We start from the raw sequence: 16,479 nt of genomic DNA, 5'->3' as shown, positions 1-16,479 counted from the left end.
TCGACTGGCGGGGGTGGTGTCGACCACGGTGGCCGGACGGCAATGGGTCAGGGCTGATGGTCGAACGGCGTGAAGGAGAGGAGAGAGAGAGGGTCGACGCACGGGAGGCTCGGGGGAGAAAGAAAAAAAAAAGAGAAAAAGAAAGAAGAAAAAAGAAAAAGAAAGAGAAGAGAAAAAGAGAAAAAGGAAAAAGGGAAAAGAAAAGATGTAGGAAAGAAATGAGGTTCAATCCTCACTTCGGAAAACAAAACAAAATCGCCGAAAACGAGATCAAAAATCGTAAAATGACTAAATAAATAAGACACAACATCAAATAAATAAAAAAAAACAATTTTAAAACGCAATAATTTAAAATAAATAAACCAATATATTAATTAAATTAAAAACAACCCTTCAGTGAAAATACACGCAAAAGCGGGTCATCACAAACTTAGGCATCAGAGGGTTCTTGGGCCATCCAGTGCCAACCTTTCCTACTCTCTCTCTCTTTGTTATCGCATGCCCAAGAAACTGAAGACTTGGACCGTTGAGAAACTGGACCTTAAGGGGCGTATGAAACACAGTGTCAACAGTGGTGCCATCTATGCATATCCCAGAGCCTCATCAAATCCAATGCAAATCTCACGAAGAGCCCAGCATGAATCCTATGGCGCACCCGGCAGGACTTATCCAAGGCCATCAACATAAGGAGACTAACGGATATACATTAATTGCCAACTACCCAAGATTTGTACAAATTCACAAATGGAACATCAGATACTAAACCAGTCTCATTGGAAAGCCAAAGGCCAACGTACTGCAAGGAACTGAAAAGAATGAAATACGAAGCATCCCCTTCAAAAAAGGAAAGCTCCACGACAGGCAGACGAACAGACCCTATAAGGAAAAGCCAGAAAAACAGAAGGGCATCATGGCATAAAGAAGATCTTTTAACACAAAAGATATACATATAAAAGTAAAGAGACGCGTGGCGTCAATGGTCTCTACAAACATAGAACAAGGAAAAAACATTACATCACAGCCTATGAGAAAGAAAAGAAAGGGAAAGGCACGACAACAGCACCAATTAGAACCAGTCACTGGAAGCCCCTAAGTCCCCCCTAGAGACTAGTGGGGCCCATCCCGAGAGAGCCATACTCCTGTTTAGGTTAGGTCAACCCCGACCTTTTCAAAGCTACCTCCCTCTAAATCAGCACTAGAGTCACCACCGGGAGGAAGGTCAGGAGGGACATCATCCTCCTGGAGAAATGCATCTAGAATCATAGCCTGCCCAATCTCGCTGGAGTGATTAAGGGTAACCTGATCAGGCTCAAGGTCTCAAAAGTCAATAGCCTGCAATTGTGCCTCCAGCACTTTAGAGCTTCCTTGAGGGTTCAGAATGACATGGTCGTGCATTCTTTCAATGCCTTCAAGATACCCATGAGACCAAGCTTCATCCCGAATGTAGAGACCCCTTCTCAATTGTTTGCCAGATTGGGTGGCGACCTCCTACACAGGCAACAAGTCGCTCCGCAGATCCTAGATGACCACGTCTTGGGTAGCCATCTTTTATAGTCTGCTCCTAACTCGGCCAATGCCTCATCCTCTCTAATTTTGGTTGCGGACAACAAAGCTTCCCGGTCCTCCATAATGGCCAAAAAAGTTGAGCGCTCCTCTTCCAGCATTTTGAGCTGCTAAGTGTCAAAGTCCCTAAGGCCCTTTAGCCTCTCGTTCTTCTCTTGTGCCAAGTCCAGAGTCTCCAAGAGCTTGCCCGACGACTCTTGGGCTATCACAGCCCGCTCTCTGGCCATAGCCAACTCCACCTCTAGGCAACTTCTCTCCTCCCTCTCCCCGCTGGCGTAATGGACAGTCGTCATCACCATGGACCAAAGCTCCAAATTTTCCCTCTCAACCGTCTCTCAACCATTCACTATATGCTCGACCAGCCTTTCAACTCCTTGCAAATCCTAAAGTTAGAAGAAAAAGATAAGGATGAAAAGAAAGAGAGAGAGCATGGCTGGGAAAAAAGCATAAAATAATAAGGGACCTCAAGGGAAAGCTTCCGTAGCTACCTGGACTCCCGTTCCAGAGCTTCCTCCTGCCAATTCCCACCCTCAAGCAGGGAAGGTGCCAGAACAACCTCGTTTGTACTTTCTAAAAATTGCGAGTCCACCCTGTCTCCCCTTGGTTCATCTAGAACCACCTAACATGGTTTACAACTAGAAGAAGCAAGAGCGCCATCGGTCACATGACGGCCAAGCATCCTCACCCTTGGGGCTACACCGACTTACCTCCTGGGAATTACCTACTACCCCCACAGCCTTCCCAAGGCTCGGTCGAGTAGGGACAACAAGCTCAATTACCATGGCCTTCCCAGGACTCGGTGGGGTAGGAACAGCCAGCTTGGCCAACAATCAATCATCTACAACAGTGTTAATAGTTGTGCCCACCGATAGCCCAGCAGTAGCAACAACAGGTGAAGTGTCACTTGCAAAAACTCCTTCTCGAGGAGACCTTCGGGTAGAATCACCCTCTTCGACGGACTCGAGACCCCCCATGAGATTATTCAAGACTTCCTTGGACACAACTCCCTAGCCAAGGATCGAGCAGTAGGCGCCGATGAAGGAGACATCTCTGGGTTTAATTTCGGAAGTGGTTCCACCACCCGAGTTTGACGAGGAGCCTTGTCTAGAAGAGCTCCTCAAAATTTTATCTAAACCAAGTTCCCCCTCCAGGATGCGTCCCGCAACTCAATAAGAGTGCTTGGGCCCCTCGGGCCAGGGATCACGACAGGCTCCACCACTACAGCTAGTGTAGGGTAGGCACTGCAAACATGCCCAGATTCATGGGCTCTCCCACCCCATGGCACCTAGTCGGCCTCATAGAAGATGAAGAATGAGCAAGATGTCTCACAGGCACCACCACTCCAAGGCAGTTGGTGCCAACGGTCTTCGACAATGCAAGGTCGTCCACACCAGGCTTAGAGCAAACTTTCTTCCCTTTGCCCTCAAAGGGAAAGTCCAGAGCCCATTTCCTTGACGAGTTGGGAGACAAACGGATTAAAATGCAGCAGGCAGAGGGAACAACATGGCCCACCAAAGGAAGGAAAGCAGTGAGATTAACCTCCCTAAGGAGAACCTCTGCATGGACAAGAAGAGAATGCTGAGTCACCCACTCCTGAACGATCACAATACGGCACAGCTCATCGGGTGTAGCTATTGGGCACACCACCTTGTCACTAGGCACAACCCCCCATGAAGCCCTAATGGGGAACTTGTCATAACCAATCTGACCAACCGGGAACTCCCACCCTAGGCTAGACACAAAGAAGAATTTGCTGGTCTAGTCAGAAACCTTACGCTATCTCAGCTCTAGCACCACTAGGGCACTCATTTCTCTGAAGCTACAAATGTCCCCAGCACCCCACTTTATGTTGTGAGTCAAGAGGAACTCATGATAAGTTAGCATGCTCAAGTCGGACTTCAATAAAGCCCGTCGCTGCATCAACAAATCCGGATCCACCAAGCATTTGGATGAAGTTGAGCCAGAGCCAACCCACGATACAAGAATTCATAGACCAAGTGAGGAAAGGGTAATCTCAGCCTGCAAGTGAACATGCTTGGGAAGAGGGCCATGCAACACGCCAAGCCATCAATGCCAATAGCCCTTTCGCATGGTGCTAGGGCTTCAAGAACCACCGTATCTAGGATACGGTAAGTTAAAGCTAGTGACTGAAGAAAGTCAGGAGAGGCCTCAAAACTCCAAAAGTGACTTGTGTAGCTTGGTTCCAATGAGCCAGCCTCAGGATGACACTTAAGACTCGTAGGTTCGGCAGATTTTCAGGCAGCCATTTGGACAGAGAGAATCCAACATTGGAGAATGGAAGAATAAAGGCAAAGTGAAAAGAATGAGGAAAGGGCAACAAGGGTGTGGCAGAAGTTCTCGATATGAGTAAAAAGAGAGGAAAGCCCCACACATATACGCAGCTACAAAGGAAAGGAAACTTCTGATAGCCATCATTGTGGAAAAGACAGAGCGACTATCATCGAGTGTCGGGATTACGTCCCCTTGAGCCACATCAAGAATCGCGACAGTAGAACCAGAGTTTGACACGTGGAGTAGCTTGACCACACATGCTTTCACTCAATCGACTAGGTAGAAATGACAAGTAGTGTTACTTGACAAGATTAAAGAAATTCCCATCGGCCTAGTCTGATGAGAATTGGTAGGATAACTATTGTGGAGATTTTCCCCAGGCCCTAGGCCCATGAGGATTGGCCTAGACCAAATATCATAAAGACTTGAGGAACTTGGCCTAGGCCCATAGGGTCTCCTAGCAACCCGAATGGGACCCATGATCAATGGAAGTCAGTCGCGCCTGTCCAGGTCAGGATGGGACATTACATAAAGAGCACAGCAAGCCAAACCATAGGAAAGGGAAGGAAGCACGCTAGAGAGAGGGGATGAGACTCCAAAGCAGCACAGAGAGATCACACCGCATTAATGACTGAACCCAAAGGGCCACGCCGCATTAAAAGTGATATGGCAAAAGGAGCTCCGGCAGAACTTCCCTTCCCTTCATGGTGCAAGGTATGGCCACCTAGCCCTTGGGGCTGGGTATTTAAAGTCCCTCAACCCTAACGTAAAGGGATCGGCCTTTTTCTCTAATTGAATTCTCCCTACTGAACATTTTTACTTACTAAATCTCCTACTTCTGGAAACACCAAAGAACTATCGCTAGCTTAGGCATTAGAAGCTTCCCGGACCATTGCAAGGCCACCCTTTCCTACTCTCCCCCTTTGTTATCGCAAGCCCAAGAAACCAAAGGCTTGGACCCCTAAGAACCTAGCCCTTAGGCATACGGAACACACCTTGAACACTCATATTATTTTATCCAAAAATGGATCGAGTTTCATGCCTCATTTGGTTAAATAGATGAGAGAAGATGTGATGATAAATCTATTAATAGTAATGATATGATTTGAGTTAAAATATTTTTATGGGATTTTGGGAAAAGAGAGAAAAAGAACTGAAAAAAATATTATAAAGTTATAATATAATTATAATATATTTTTTAATATTACTTTTATTTTTAGATTTGAAAAAATTAAATTTTCTTTTACGTTTTGTTTAGAAATTGGAAAAATTATAATGATTAGATAAAAAAATTGAAAATATGAAATTAAAAAGCGTTTATGTTTAAATGATATTTGGATATTAAGATGAGATGAATTGAGACCAACTATGAAACCAAACGGAGCCTGATCTTTTTAGGTTTGTTCTTTATCTTTACTTAAATGAAGGCTGACTAGATTGTTTTGTCATGTCCTTTAAGAAGTGTTAGGGTTTCTTGCTAGTTTGATATGCCAAAAGGAAATAACATAGAAAAGCAAATTGTTTGCATTCTCTTTATTGGCTTGAGGACAAATAAATGAAAGTACAAACACCTTAATCTCAAGAGAATAGCCTAAAATGTTTGTTGAAAGATATAATTCAACCAGATAATGAAGAAGCACATTATTTTTGAAAATTAAGTACTACAGCAACAAAAATGATGGAAAAAGGAACATGGACACCCTAACCTCCCAAAAGAACATAATTATTATTATTATTATTTAAATTCAAATAAAATTTGATAAAAAATAATATTATCCTAAAATTTTTGAAAACTTCTTAAAATCTTTTAAAAATATGAAAATTTTCTTCTAATCCCATATAAAATTCTTAAGTCTTCTTAAAAGTATGAAAAAATAGTTCTATATTTTTTAAAATTCATAATTTTTGGATTGGAAATATACCACCAAAATTTTAAAAAAATTTAAAATATAAAATGTAAAATTCATAAAGTATGAAAAAATTTATAACAAAAACAAAAAACAAAAAACAAAAATATACCACCAAAATTTTAAAAAATTGGAAATATGAGTTAAAAAAAATATACAGTCCAAAAAATATTTGTTATAAATTGAAAGAATATGAAGTTAAATTAGGTCGATAATGTGTTCTCTTATAATTATAAACAATAAAGTGTATAATATATACATAAACATACAATATATATATGTATACATATATACATATATTATATATGTATATACATATATAATATATTACATACATATATTATATATATACATATAATATATACATATACATACACAGTCAAGAATGCAAGCATTATGGTCATTGCTTAGGTCATTGCATGCATCAATATGCCCCCAAAATAGAATTCGTAGTTCCGCCATTGAGTAGACAAATTCATGCTATGGCCTACTTTGATCTAGATAATTTTTTATTTTTTTTTAAATATAAACTTTGCATTTCATTTTGAAATCAAGTAATACAATTGTTGTCTCTATTTAGACATCCCACAATAAAATCTAGGACATTCTCTGTCCACACTTTTTCTTCATCTATAATCAATGTTTTTTTTTTTTTTTTTTTTTTTGCTTAAGTATGAGCAACCACATTCTTTTCTTTATGAGTATTGTCCATTTTAATCAGTTCTTGAAATTAAACTTGACATCCTCTGCTATAAGGCTATAACAAGTCAACACTTCTCCATCACTGCACACTGCCAAGATGACTTCCTTTGCATCCCCTTCGAATTTGGCTTTCTAAATATTAAGATAACAACACAACTCTACTGCTTTCCTCAAAGCATAACATTCTGCCACAACTGTTTCTTCTACATTTGCTTTCTGATTACACACAACAATCAAGGCCTCGCCTTCTTCATCTCTAATCATGATACCAATTCTCATTACCTTCCTTTTTAGGTCCAAAGAAGCATCCTAGTTAAACTTTACAAATCCTCTTTCTGGTTTTCCCCACCTCAAATGATTTTCCCCATTATTCTACACTTGTTCACCAACTTTACAAGAATTCTAAATAGCTTGATAGTCTTTTAGATTAGCCTTTGTAGAAATGATTAGATTCCTAGGACATTTCACTCTTTTTTCAAAAAACAAAACCATTTCTATGCAGCCATACCTTTCTGAATGTCACTGCTAACTCTTCCAACTGACTATTGTTCAAACAAGGCATGAATTTCTCCCACAACAGCAGAAAGTCTCCTTCAAATTTGCCCCATTTTTTAACATAGCTATTATCACTTCTCCAAATATCATTTTCTGTAGGACACTCCCACAACACATGTATAAGGGACTCTTCTTCAACTTCACACATAGGGCACCTTTTATCCTTCATCACTCCCCTCTTATAGAGATTCACTTTAGTAGGTAACAGGTCAATGCCAACTTTCCAAAGAAACAATTTTGTTACCCTTGACACCTCCAAGTCCCATATATTCTTCCACCTTTCATCCTCTTTAACTTCTTTTGAGCTCTCTCCTTTGATCTTCTTCCTTCTGTCCACATGCAGAAAATATGCACTTCTAATAGAAAAATTTTCCTTTTTTGAGGGACCCCAAAACATCTTATCTTTAGCTCTACCTCTACTCAATGATATGCTAAAAATCTTCTTAGCCTCTTCTCTATAAAAAAAGGTTCTAATCTATTCTCCATCCCACTCACCCTTCTGCTTATCAATTAAAGCTTCAACCCTTGAGTTTGCCTACAACAAAGATACTGGAGATTGAACAGCATAAGAAGAAGGGCTAAGAAGCCTATTAAATTTCTCCAAGTCCCGAAAGCCCATGCCACCCCTACCTTTCTACAGTCCCATCTTATCCCACTTCGTCCACTCAATCCCCTTCCCCTCCTGTTGTTTACCCCACCAGAATTGGGCAAACAAACCATTGATCTCCTGGCACAATTTCTTAAGTAGTTTGAAAATACACATGGTATATGTAGGGATAGCTTGCAGAACTGCCTTAATCATGACTTTTTTACCAGCTTGTGATATAAAGTTATTTTCCCAACTAGTCATTTTCTGCCATATTCTTTCTTTAAGATTCCTGAAAGTATTGAGCTTTGATCTTTCAACCATAGCAGGAAAACCAAGGTTCTTCTCATAGGTTCCACAAACAAAAGAATTACTAGCTTCCTTTATGGCCTTCTTATCTATTGCCTTAGTATTTCTACTGAAAAAAAAAAAAAAAATAGAAGTCTTGTCTTTATTAAGGAACTGGCCCAAGGCCGTTTCATAGATTTTTAGTACCCCCTCGAGCCACTTGCACCCCTCTTGTAAATTGCTGCTCCTCATAATAGTTTAATAGAGAGCTTAAACCCTCAGCACAAATTAAACACAAATATGATGACAAGGGGTCACCTTATCTCAACCCTTTTGTAGGCTCAAACTTGTGCCCAGGTACTCCATTTGTTAACATAGAGTAAGCAACAGATTTAACACACTTCATCACTAAGCTCATCCCCTTCTCAAAAAACCACAATTGTGTCAAAACATCCTCCAAAAACTCCCACTCTACACAATCATAGGCTTTAGACCTACCTAACTTCATGGCCATACTCCCCACTTTACCATTTTTCCTAGTCTTTATGGAATGTAATAACTCATAGGCTACCATTATATTATCATTAATCAACCATCCAGGGAGGAAAGCACTTTGGTTTGGGGATATAATATCGGATAACACTAGTTTAAACTTGTATGTGATGGTTTTGGAAACTATTTTGTACATAACATTACACAAACATATGGGTCTAAACTCACTCACTTATTCTCGGTTCTTTGTCTTAGGCATCAAAGCTAGATAAGTGTAGGTAAGAGAAGGGTGTAGAGGGTGACCATTCAATATAGACACAGCTACTTTACACACCTTACTTGACACTATGCTCCATTGATTCTAATAGAAACATAGGCCAAAGCCATCTAGCCCAGGAGCTTTTAGTGGGGCCATCTGCTTCACAGCTTCTTCAACCTCTATTTCATAAAATCTTCTTGATAACCTTTCATTCATTTCAATTTTCAGTTGTAACCCTTTTATCCATTCCTACAAGACAGGTCTCAATCTCTTCTCTACTTGGCTTTGTAGTTTGAAACAGCTTCCCAAAATAATTCCTGAAAGTTTCTTCAATCTCTTTATGTCCCACAACAATTCTGTTACTCTTATCTTCCACCTCTTCAATGTTGTTTCTTCTTCTTCTTTGATTAGAACAAGCATGGAAATATTTAGTGTTCCTATCTCCATGCTTGTACCAATTATTTTTGGAAAACGCTATCTATACGAAGACCTCCACGCAGTGTTTCTTACGCAGCTATGCACTCTATTTTTTTTATTAAATAAAAGAGGCCATCAAGCATCCAGGCCCACCAATACCCTTCAATGGGTGCATTTTTTTGTTTTCTTTTTCCAACTTTGAGTAATAAGTTTTGTTGCTTATCATCTTCACACACTATACATTATTTTTATTATTATTTTATTTTATTCTTTTTAAATTAATTGAGTTATTCTACTCATTATTCATATACCATAGATTTGGCAGGAGAAAAAAATTAAAAAATTATGTGTGGTGTGTGGTGTTTTTGAGTAATATTAAATATGGTCTTAAAGTATGCAAACCTTGTACATTTGTTTTTAAAAATAGAATCTTCCGTTAAAAATATTACTTTTTCATGTAAATCTCACTTTTATTCACTTTTTTTAAAATTGGATGTAAGAAAATAGATTTTTTTTTTTCAAGAAGAGCCGAAGATCACCTGTCCACTAGTGACCCCGTCCCAATTTTATTAAGAAACCCTCACTTATGGCAGAGGAAAACCGTGGTTATAGACCGACACCTGGGGTTACAAAATAATCAAAAAAGACCACAACCAGGTGTCAAAAAAAAAATCTAGAAGCCTCTAACCAGAAAAAAAAAAAAAAAAAAAAAAAAAAAAAAAAAAAAAAACAAGACAACAAGGAACAAACCAAAATGCCGAAAAGGAGAGACACCTGCAAAAAAGACATTAGCACAGGAGAAAACAAAACAAAAAGGAAAAGAACTTACCAAACCAGCACGACATCCGTTAACTTCAACGCAAAGAAGGGAATCCCAATTTATCCAAACGAATTAAGCCTCTGGGAATCCTAGGCATATTCCCAATAACATTCCAAACCGAATGGTGACCAGCTGCATCTCTCTTAGCCAACTAGTCAGCAACTTTATTGCCCTCTCTATAAACATGCCGAAACACACAAACCATAGAGTCAGTAATATCAAGAATATCCTCCCAGAAATCCTCCAAATACCAGACACCACATCTCCTCCTATTCCACCACGAGATAACTACTTGAGAATCTAATTCAATTTCCACCAAGTGTATACCCAAATGTTTATAGGCTTTGAGACCTTGCAAAAGAGCTAACAACTCAGCTCTATTATTAGAACCAAAACCAATATGAGAAGTAAAGGCATGAACCAAATGACCGCGATCATTTCTAATAATCCCACCCACCCCTGAAGAACCTAGATGACCAAGACTACTGCCATCTATATTCAATTTGAACCACCCTTGAGTAGGTTTTTTCCAAGACACAAGTTGAAAATGAGGTCTAACTAGGGCCAAAGCCGGGATATGTAAAGCCTGCAAGATATCCAAATCATACTGGGAACAAATATTAACCTTATTCATGTCTTGACACACAGAAATCATCCAGAACTTAATAGCATGCCAAACCGAATTGAAAGGCTCGAAATGCCCCTCCATACGGGCGGTACATCTTCTTTGCCAGAGTTGCCAAGTAATGATAGAAGGGAGAAAACCCACCAAATGCCCCACTTGAGAAGAAGAAAAAGCACGTCGAAACCAGGCTGTCACTATCTCCATCCAAGAGCGACCAATAGGAAGACCAAAAATAGTACCACAATAATGCCAAATCTTTGCAGCAAAAACCCCTTCAAAGAAGACATGGTTTTGATCTTCATAACTACCTTCATCACAACAGTCACAACGAGAAGCTATAGGAATACCAATCCGTCAAAGACGATCGTCAACACTCAAAGCCATATTCCAAGCTTTCCACATAGTAATAGAAATTTTAAGGGAAAGAGATTTATGCCACATCCAAGAATGCCATTCCATGCTAGACCCTCGAACTCAAATACAATCCCAAGCCGATTTAGTATTGAAATTACCACTCTCATGCTTCGTCCAGATCAACACATCAGAGCCCCCCTTACAACGAGCCAAGGCCTCAATTATGTAATCCACATTATTCTGACCCACTAAGGCAGTCAACAAATCCACATCCCAGCTATTAGACATTTTACAATCCTTAATTTGAAGCAGCGGATTTCCCACAATATGGAAATCATCAATTAAAGGACCACCTTCCCTCCATTTATCATATCAAAATAAAATGTTCCCATCCCTAACACGCCACTTGGAGTTATTGAGGATACTGGGAAGACTTTTAAAGATCATTTTCCAAAACCTTGTACCTTTTTTAGTGTCAAGAAGGGACAACGGGGAAGATCCCACATATTTTTCCTTAAAGAATCTAGCCCATAAAGATTTACCTTGAATTAAATTCCAAGCAAACCGCATGTGCAAGGCTTTTTGCATATCATCCAAATTGCGCAACCCCAGACCATCTTCCTCAACTGGCTTATAGATATTGGCCCAAGCCACCCATTTTTTTTTTTTACCTTTCCCATTCACCTTACCCCAAAAGAAAGTGCTCATCAGACGATTAAGGACTTTGATGATAGATTGGGAAACCTGCAAAACAGCAAACAAATATAAAGCCATACTAGAAAGAACATGTCGAAGGAGAATCAGACGACCCCCCGAGGAAAGGATCTTCATTTTCCACCCGCTAATTTTTTTCAAGACTTTATTCACCATCTCCTCCAAATGCTCTTGCTTGAGACACCCAAAACAATAGGAACCCCTAAATACTTAAAGGGAAAAGATCCTTCCGAAAACCCTGCCATCCGCTTGAGAGCTCTCTTACGGGCCGAAAAGATTTTCCGAGAAAAGAACATGGAAGTTTTATCTTTATTGATCATCTAACCTGACCAAGTTTCATACTTCTCAAAAACCCGTAATAGCTCCCTAATAGATTCTTGCTGCCTTTTAGAAAAATCACAATGTCATCAGCATACATAAATGAGAAATCTGAGGAGTATCTCGAGCTTGAGAAAATTGACCAATCTTTTTTCTGCCACACTGTGTTTCAAGAGTCTCGAAAGGACCTCTTGAAGAATAATAAAAAGATAAGGAGAAAGAGGATCCTCCTGACGAAGACCACGACCCCATTGAAAGAAACCTTTCGTCTTACCATTAAGCATCATAGAATACCAAATATTAGAAATACAAGCATGAATTAAATCACAGAAAGAGGGAGGGAAACCAAAGCAACGAAGCACCTCCAACAAAAAGTTCCAATCCACTCGATCATACGCTTTGGCCATATCAACTTTAAGCATGATATTACCACCATGAGACTGCTTATTAAGAGAATGGACCATTTCCTGAGTAAGGCTGATATTTTCAAAAATACTATGCCCAGGAATCAAAGCGCCTTGCTCAAGAGAAATCATCTTGGGAAGAAGACCATAAGACGATTAACAATTATTTTGGAGCAAATTTTATAGAAAACCGAACAAAGACTAATCGGCCTAAATTTGTCGAACCCCGAAGGCGCATCCATCTTCGAAATAAGCACAATAAAAGAAGCCGAATAAAACCTCAGAAGAGATTTAGAGATAAAAAATTCTGAAATAGCAGACAAGACATCCATCTTCACCACCTCCAAGCAACTTTTAAAGAAACCCGCACCAAAACCATCTGACCCTGGTGAACTATTTATAGGAATAGAAGAAAGGGCTTCATGAACTTCATCCAGAGAAGGAATGTGACAGATACAAGTACCATCCGCTTCATCAATAACCTGAGAGATTAAGTAAGATAAATCTGGAAGCTCTCTTGACTGATTGGTATTTTGAAGAAAACCAGAAAAATAATTAACGGCACCTTGATGAATGTCTTCCGGAGAGGAATACTCTACCCCATTCAAAGTTCTCATCTCTTGAATTTTCTTATTCCTTTTGCTAGCTAAACATACATGGAAAAATTTAGTATTACGGTCTCCTTCCATTTTCCACTTAAGCTTAGCCATTTGAGCCAATCTAGTATCTTCTCTACACCTCCATGAGGACAACTAAACAGTGGAAGAAGCAAGCTCTCTTTCGGCATCTTCATTCCAATCCCTTTGAAGACTACACTCTAGTTCCTCAACTTTCTTTTCAAGGGTATCAATCTGAACATTAGTCCTCCCAAAAACTGTCTTGTTCCATTCCCAAAGTGCCACTTTAAGCTTCTTAAGTTTATTAGCAAGATTTAACAGACCTGTACCAATAGCAGGAGTAGACCAAACATTCTAAACAAAATCCATAAAATCGGGATGCTCCACCCACATTTGCTAGAATCGAAACGGAGAGGGGCCATAGGAAAAAGGATCCTTACAAAACTCTATGAACATTGGACAGTGATCTAAAGAAGTCCTCGGCAGATACAAGCAAATCGCGTTGGGACAATTAGTAAGAAGGTTAGGATCAATAAGCACCCGGTCCAATTTAGCCCAACTTCTGGAAAATCCTCATTGACCATTACACCAAGAAAACTTACATCCCTGTGATTTCATGTCAATCAAACTGCCCAGGTGAATCCAACTATTAAACTCATCCATGGCGAGACGAGGCCGTGATCTACCTCCCTGCCTTTCCAACTCGGAACGAATAATATTAAAGTCACCAACGAACAAACAAGGCTCAGCACTAGTACTATTTGAGCTTAACTCCTCCCATAGATTCCATCTATCCATTATATTGCACTTGGCGTAAATAAAATTGCCCAGAAAGTGGAAGGGACCCTCTGCTATACATAAAGAGATAAACAGCAAACCCGTACGAGTAACTTGAACGTCCATGCCATTCATCCAGAAAATCCAAATTTTCCCACCAGACTCTTCATTAGAGATAACATTATCAAAACGAAAAGCCCGCATGTACCTATGAGCTTTATCAAATTTCTAAAAGGGTTCCATAAAAACTACCATCTTGGGCTTATACTTAACCAGAAGCTGATTTAAACGACTTTTTGTCATACCAATCCCTCGGATATTCCAAACCAAAATAGGACTAATCATAGAGAAAACTTAGTGGCTCGAGTGAGAACCCGAGAGGAGCTTCTAACTTTCTCAAAATGTCTTTTAGTATATTTCCTCTTCACAACGTCACCCTCTGTTTCCATATGGTATTCCTTGTCCTGTGGAAAAATTTCAGCATGTAATTCAGGTTCCGGATCAGACATCGAACCCTCTTCCACATAAAAAACATCCTCTTGAATGTGTGCATCATGCCTCTGCTTTGTGAAATTTTCGTTGATAAGAGCAACACCATCACCCGAACTGTCATTGGCCACCTCAGCCCCCCTTGACCTTATAGAAATTCCCATAGGTACATCCTTCGTAACTCGAGAATCCAAATTCAGACCAATGTAAGAAAATAGATACAGAGCAAAACTATAATTATCTCACGTATGGTTTGTAACGAGTAAAAAAAGAGAAATAATATTTGTAATCTTAGAATGTGTAAGATTCATGCACTCTTTTTTAAAAAATGAGAAAATCTAAGATCTACATGATAAAATTAATTTTTTAAAAATAGACTGCACTTATTTTTAGAATGAGTACACAAAATTTGCACAATTTAAAATTGTATCTAACGTTATTATAAAAAAAATTATATAACTTGAAAATTTTAAAAATAAAAAATGAAAAAATTAATTTTATAATTTACAAATAAAAAAGATTTGAATTGTTAAAACGTAAAGGAAAACGATTCCCACACATCACATTACGCAACTCAATGCACAATAGTCCTGAATGTTCACGTTACATCATCTTTTCTTTTATTTTCTTTTTCTTTTTCAAAGAAATGAAATTCGGTTCAGCTTATTTTCCCAAAAAAAGCTAAATACAAGCATCATGTGCAATCATGGTGCAATCATAGCCTACTTCACTTTTATAAAACAACAGCATTTCATAGACAATGCCCCTCCCCCTTCTTCTTCAACCTCTCTTTCTCCCTCTTCATCTCAATTAGGTGGGAGCAATAACATGGAGATTTTCACTTGTCAATGGTGCAAAGGCTGAATCCCACAAACCCACTAAGCATCGTCATCAACAGTGGCACTGAGTTGGAACTCCCTCTCCTTCTTAGCTTTCTCACCCTGCCCAACCTGTTCAGCCCACTCTACACCGACCCTATTCTCCTGTGTTTGCCAAAATTTGACTTTGATGGCTTTTAAAAATTTTATTTATGAAATTTGCAATTGCGTTCCTAGCAAAAGAAACAATTTTTTTTGTATTTTTCAATTCATACTCATATTTATAATCTATTTAGCTAATTTTTTATGGATTAAATTAGAAGTTAGATTCCATAACATTACACAATGGTAGTTTATCTTCAGCTATCTACAAAATCTTGAATGTATCAGTTGGCTCTAAAACTAAAACTAGAAAAAAACGTATACGGGTTTGCAAATTGTTCAAGGTATTTGGAAATTTGCGAACTAAAACTTGGGAGAAATTTATGAATTGGATTTGGGAGAATTGAAATGGGGTTTGTGAACTGGGAAAGATCTGAAAATTAATTAATAAGCGAATTGGAAGTGGAAGAAAATGATTTGCGAATTGAACTAGAAGAAATTATGGGTTTAGGAGAACGAGAATCGGGTTGCACATCTCAACGAACAAAACCCACCGCAACAGCTAAACAGCCGCATGTTCAAGAGGAAGTTGCACCCCTCTGCCCTGTCTTTCTCAACTTTCTATCGTCTCTCTCTCACCCCATATCTCTCATTATCTCCCTATCAATTAAATGAAATCCAGCTTCATTTCATACTGGAAAAATTCTGACTTTTCTACGGATGTTGTTTCAAGTCAATACAAGATTTTGACATACTAAACACCCACATGAACACCTGACTCTTTGAAATTGCTTGGGTCATGCCCAACTTGCAAAAAGCATACCCATTTAAATTTTAAATTTTTGAAACTAGAATCACAAAAGTGAGGCTACTTTGGGGACATGGAGATCAAAAGTATGAGACATACACAAAGATAAGTACCGAAACATGGATGTGGTGACGAGCGGTTATTTTTCGACGACAAGACATATAAGTACCATGGGGCAACGTCGATATTGGGGTTGTGTAAAGGTTTTATTTTCAGCTCAAGAGAGAGTGAACGTGTGGCAACAACCTTTGTTGTCGGCATCCAACAGTAGCAACAATGGCGGGCGATGGTTGTGTGTGCTTGGGGGCCTTGAGGCCTAAGGGAGAACCCCAGGAGATCAGATAGAGTCCAATTTTGAAATTTGAAAATTTTATATCTGAGTTCCCAACTTCCCTATTACACAATTCTTTTTTTCTAAAAAAAATAAGGTATTCACTTGCCAAGTAGGACTGTTGTGCAAAGTGTAGTGTAAAGTGTAGTGCGGGTATCACCACTCAAATGTAAATGGGTTGCAAATCATAGAGTACCATGTCAGAGTAAAAAAGTAGTGCGTAAAAGGCTTCAAAACATGT

The 16,479-nt window shown here is 39.1% G+C and overlaps 1 protein-coding gene across 1 annotated transcript; it reads right to left on the bottom strand.

Moving 5' to 3' along the window:
* Window positions 1-12,424: 12,424 nt before the first annotated feature.
* On the bottom strand, window positions 12,425-13,006 carry LOC122306457. The gene has a single exon (XM_043118888.1). It carries the CDS (start codon window positions 13,004-13,006, stop codon window positions 12,425-12,427), a length of 582 nt encoding a protein of 193 aa, XP_042974822.1.
* Window positions 13,007-16,479: the final 3,473 nt, after the last annotated feature.

Source organism: Carya illinoinensis, chromosome 4 (genome assembly GCF_018687715.1).
Source record: "Carya illinoinensis cultivar Pawnee chromosome 4, C.illinoinensisPawnee_v1, whole genome shotgun sequence".
Lineage (NCBI taxonomy): Eukaryota > Viridiplantae > Streptophyta > Magnoliopsida > Fagales > Juglandaceae > Carya > Carya illinoinensis.
The sequence above is the reverse complement of the archived record's forward strand: the minus strand, read 5'-3'. Positions and strand labels throughout refer to the sequence as shown.

Coding starts and splice junctions, on each gene's coding strand:
- LOC122306457 (XM_043118888.1), bottom strand. CDS start 13,006: ATGGCTAAGCTTAAGTGGAAAATGGAAGGAGACCGTAATACTAAATTT.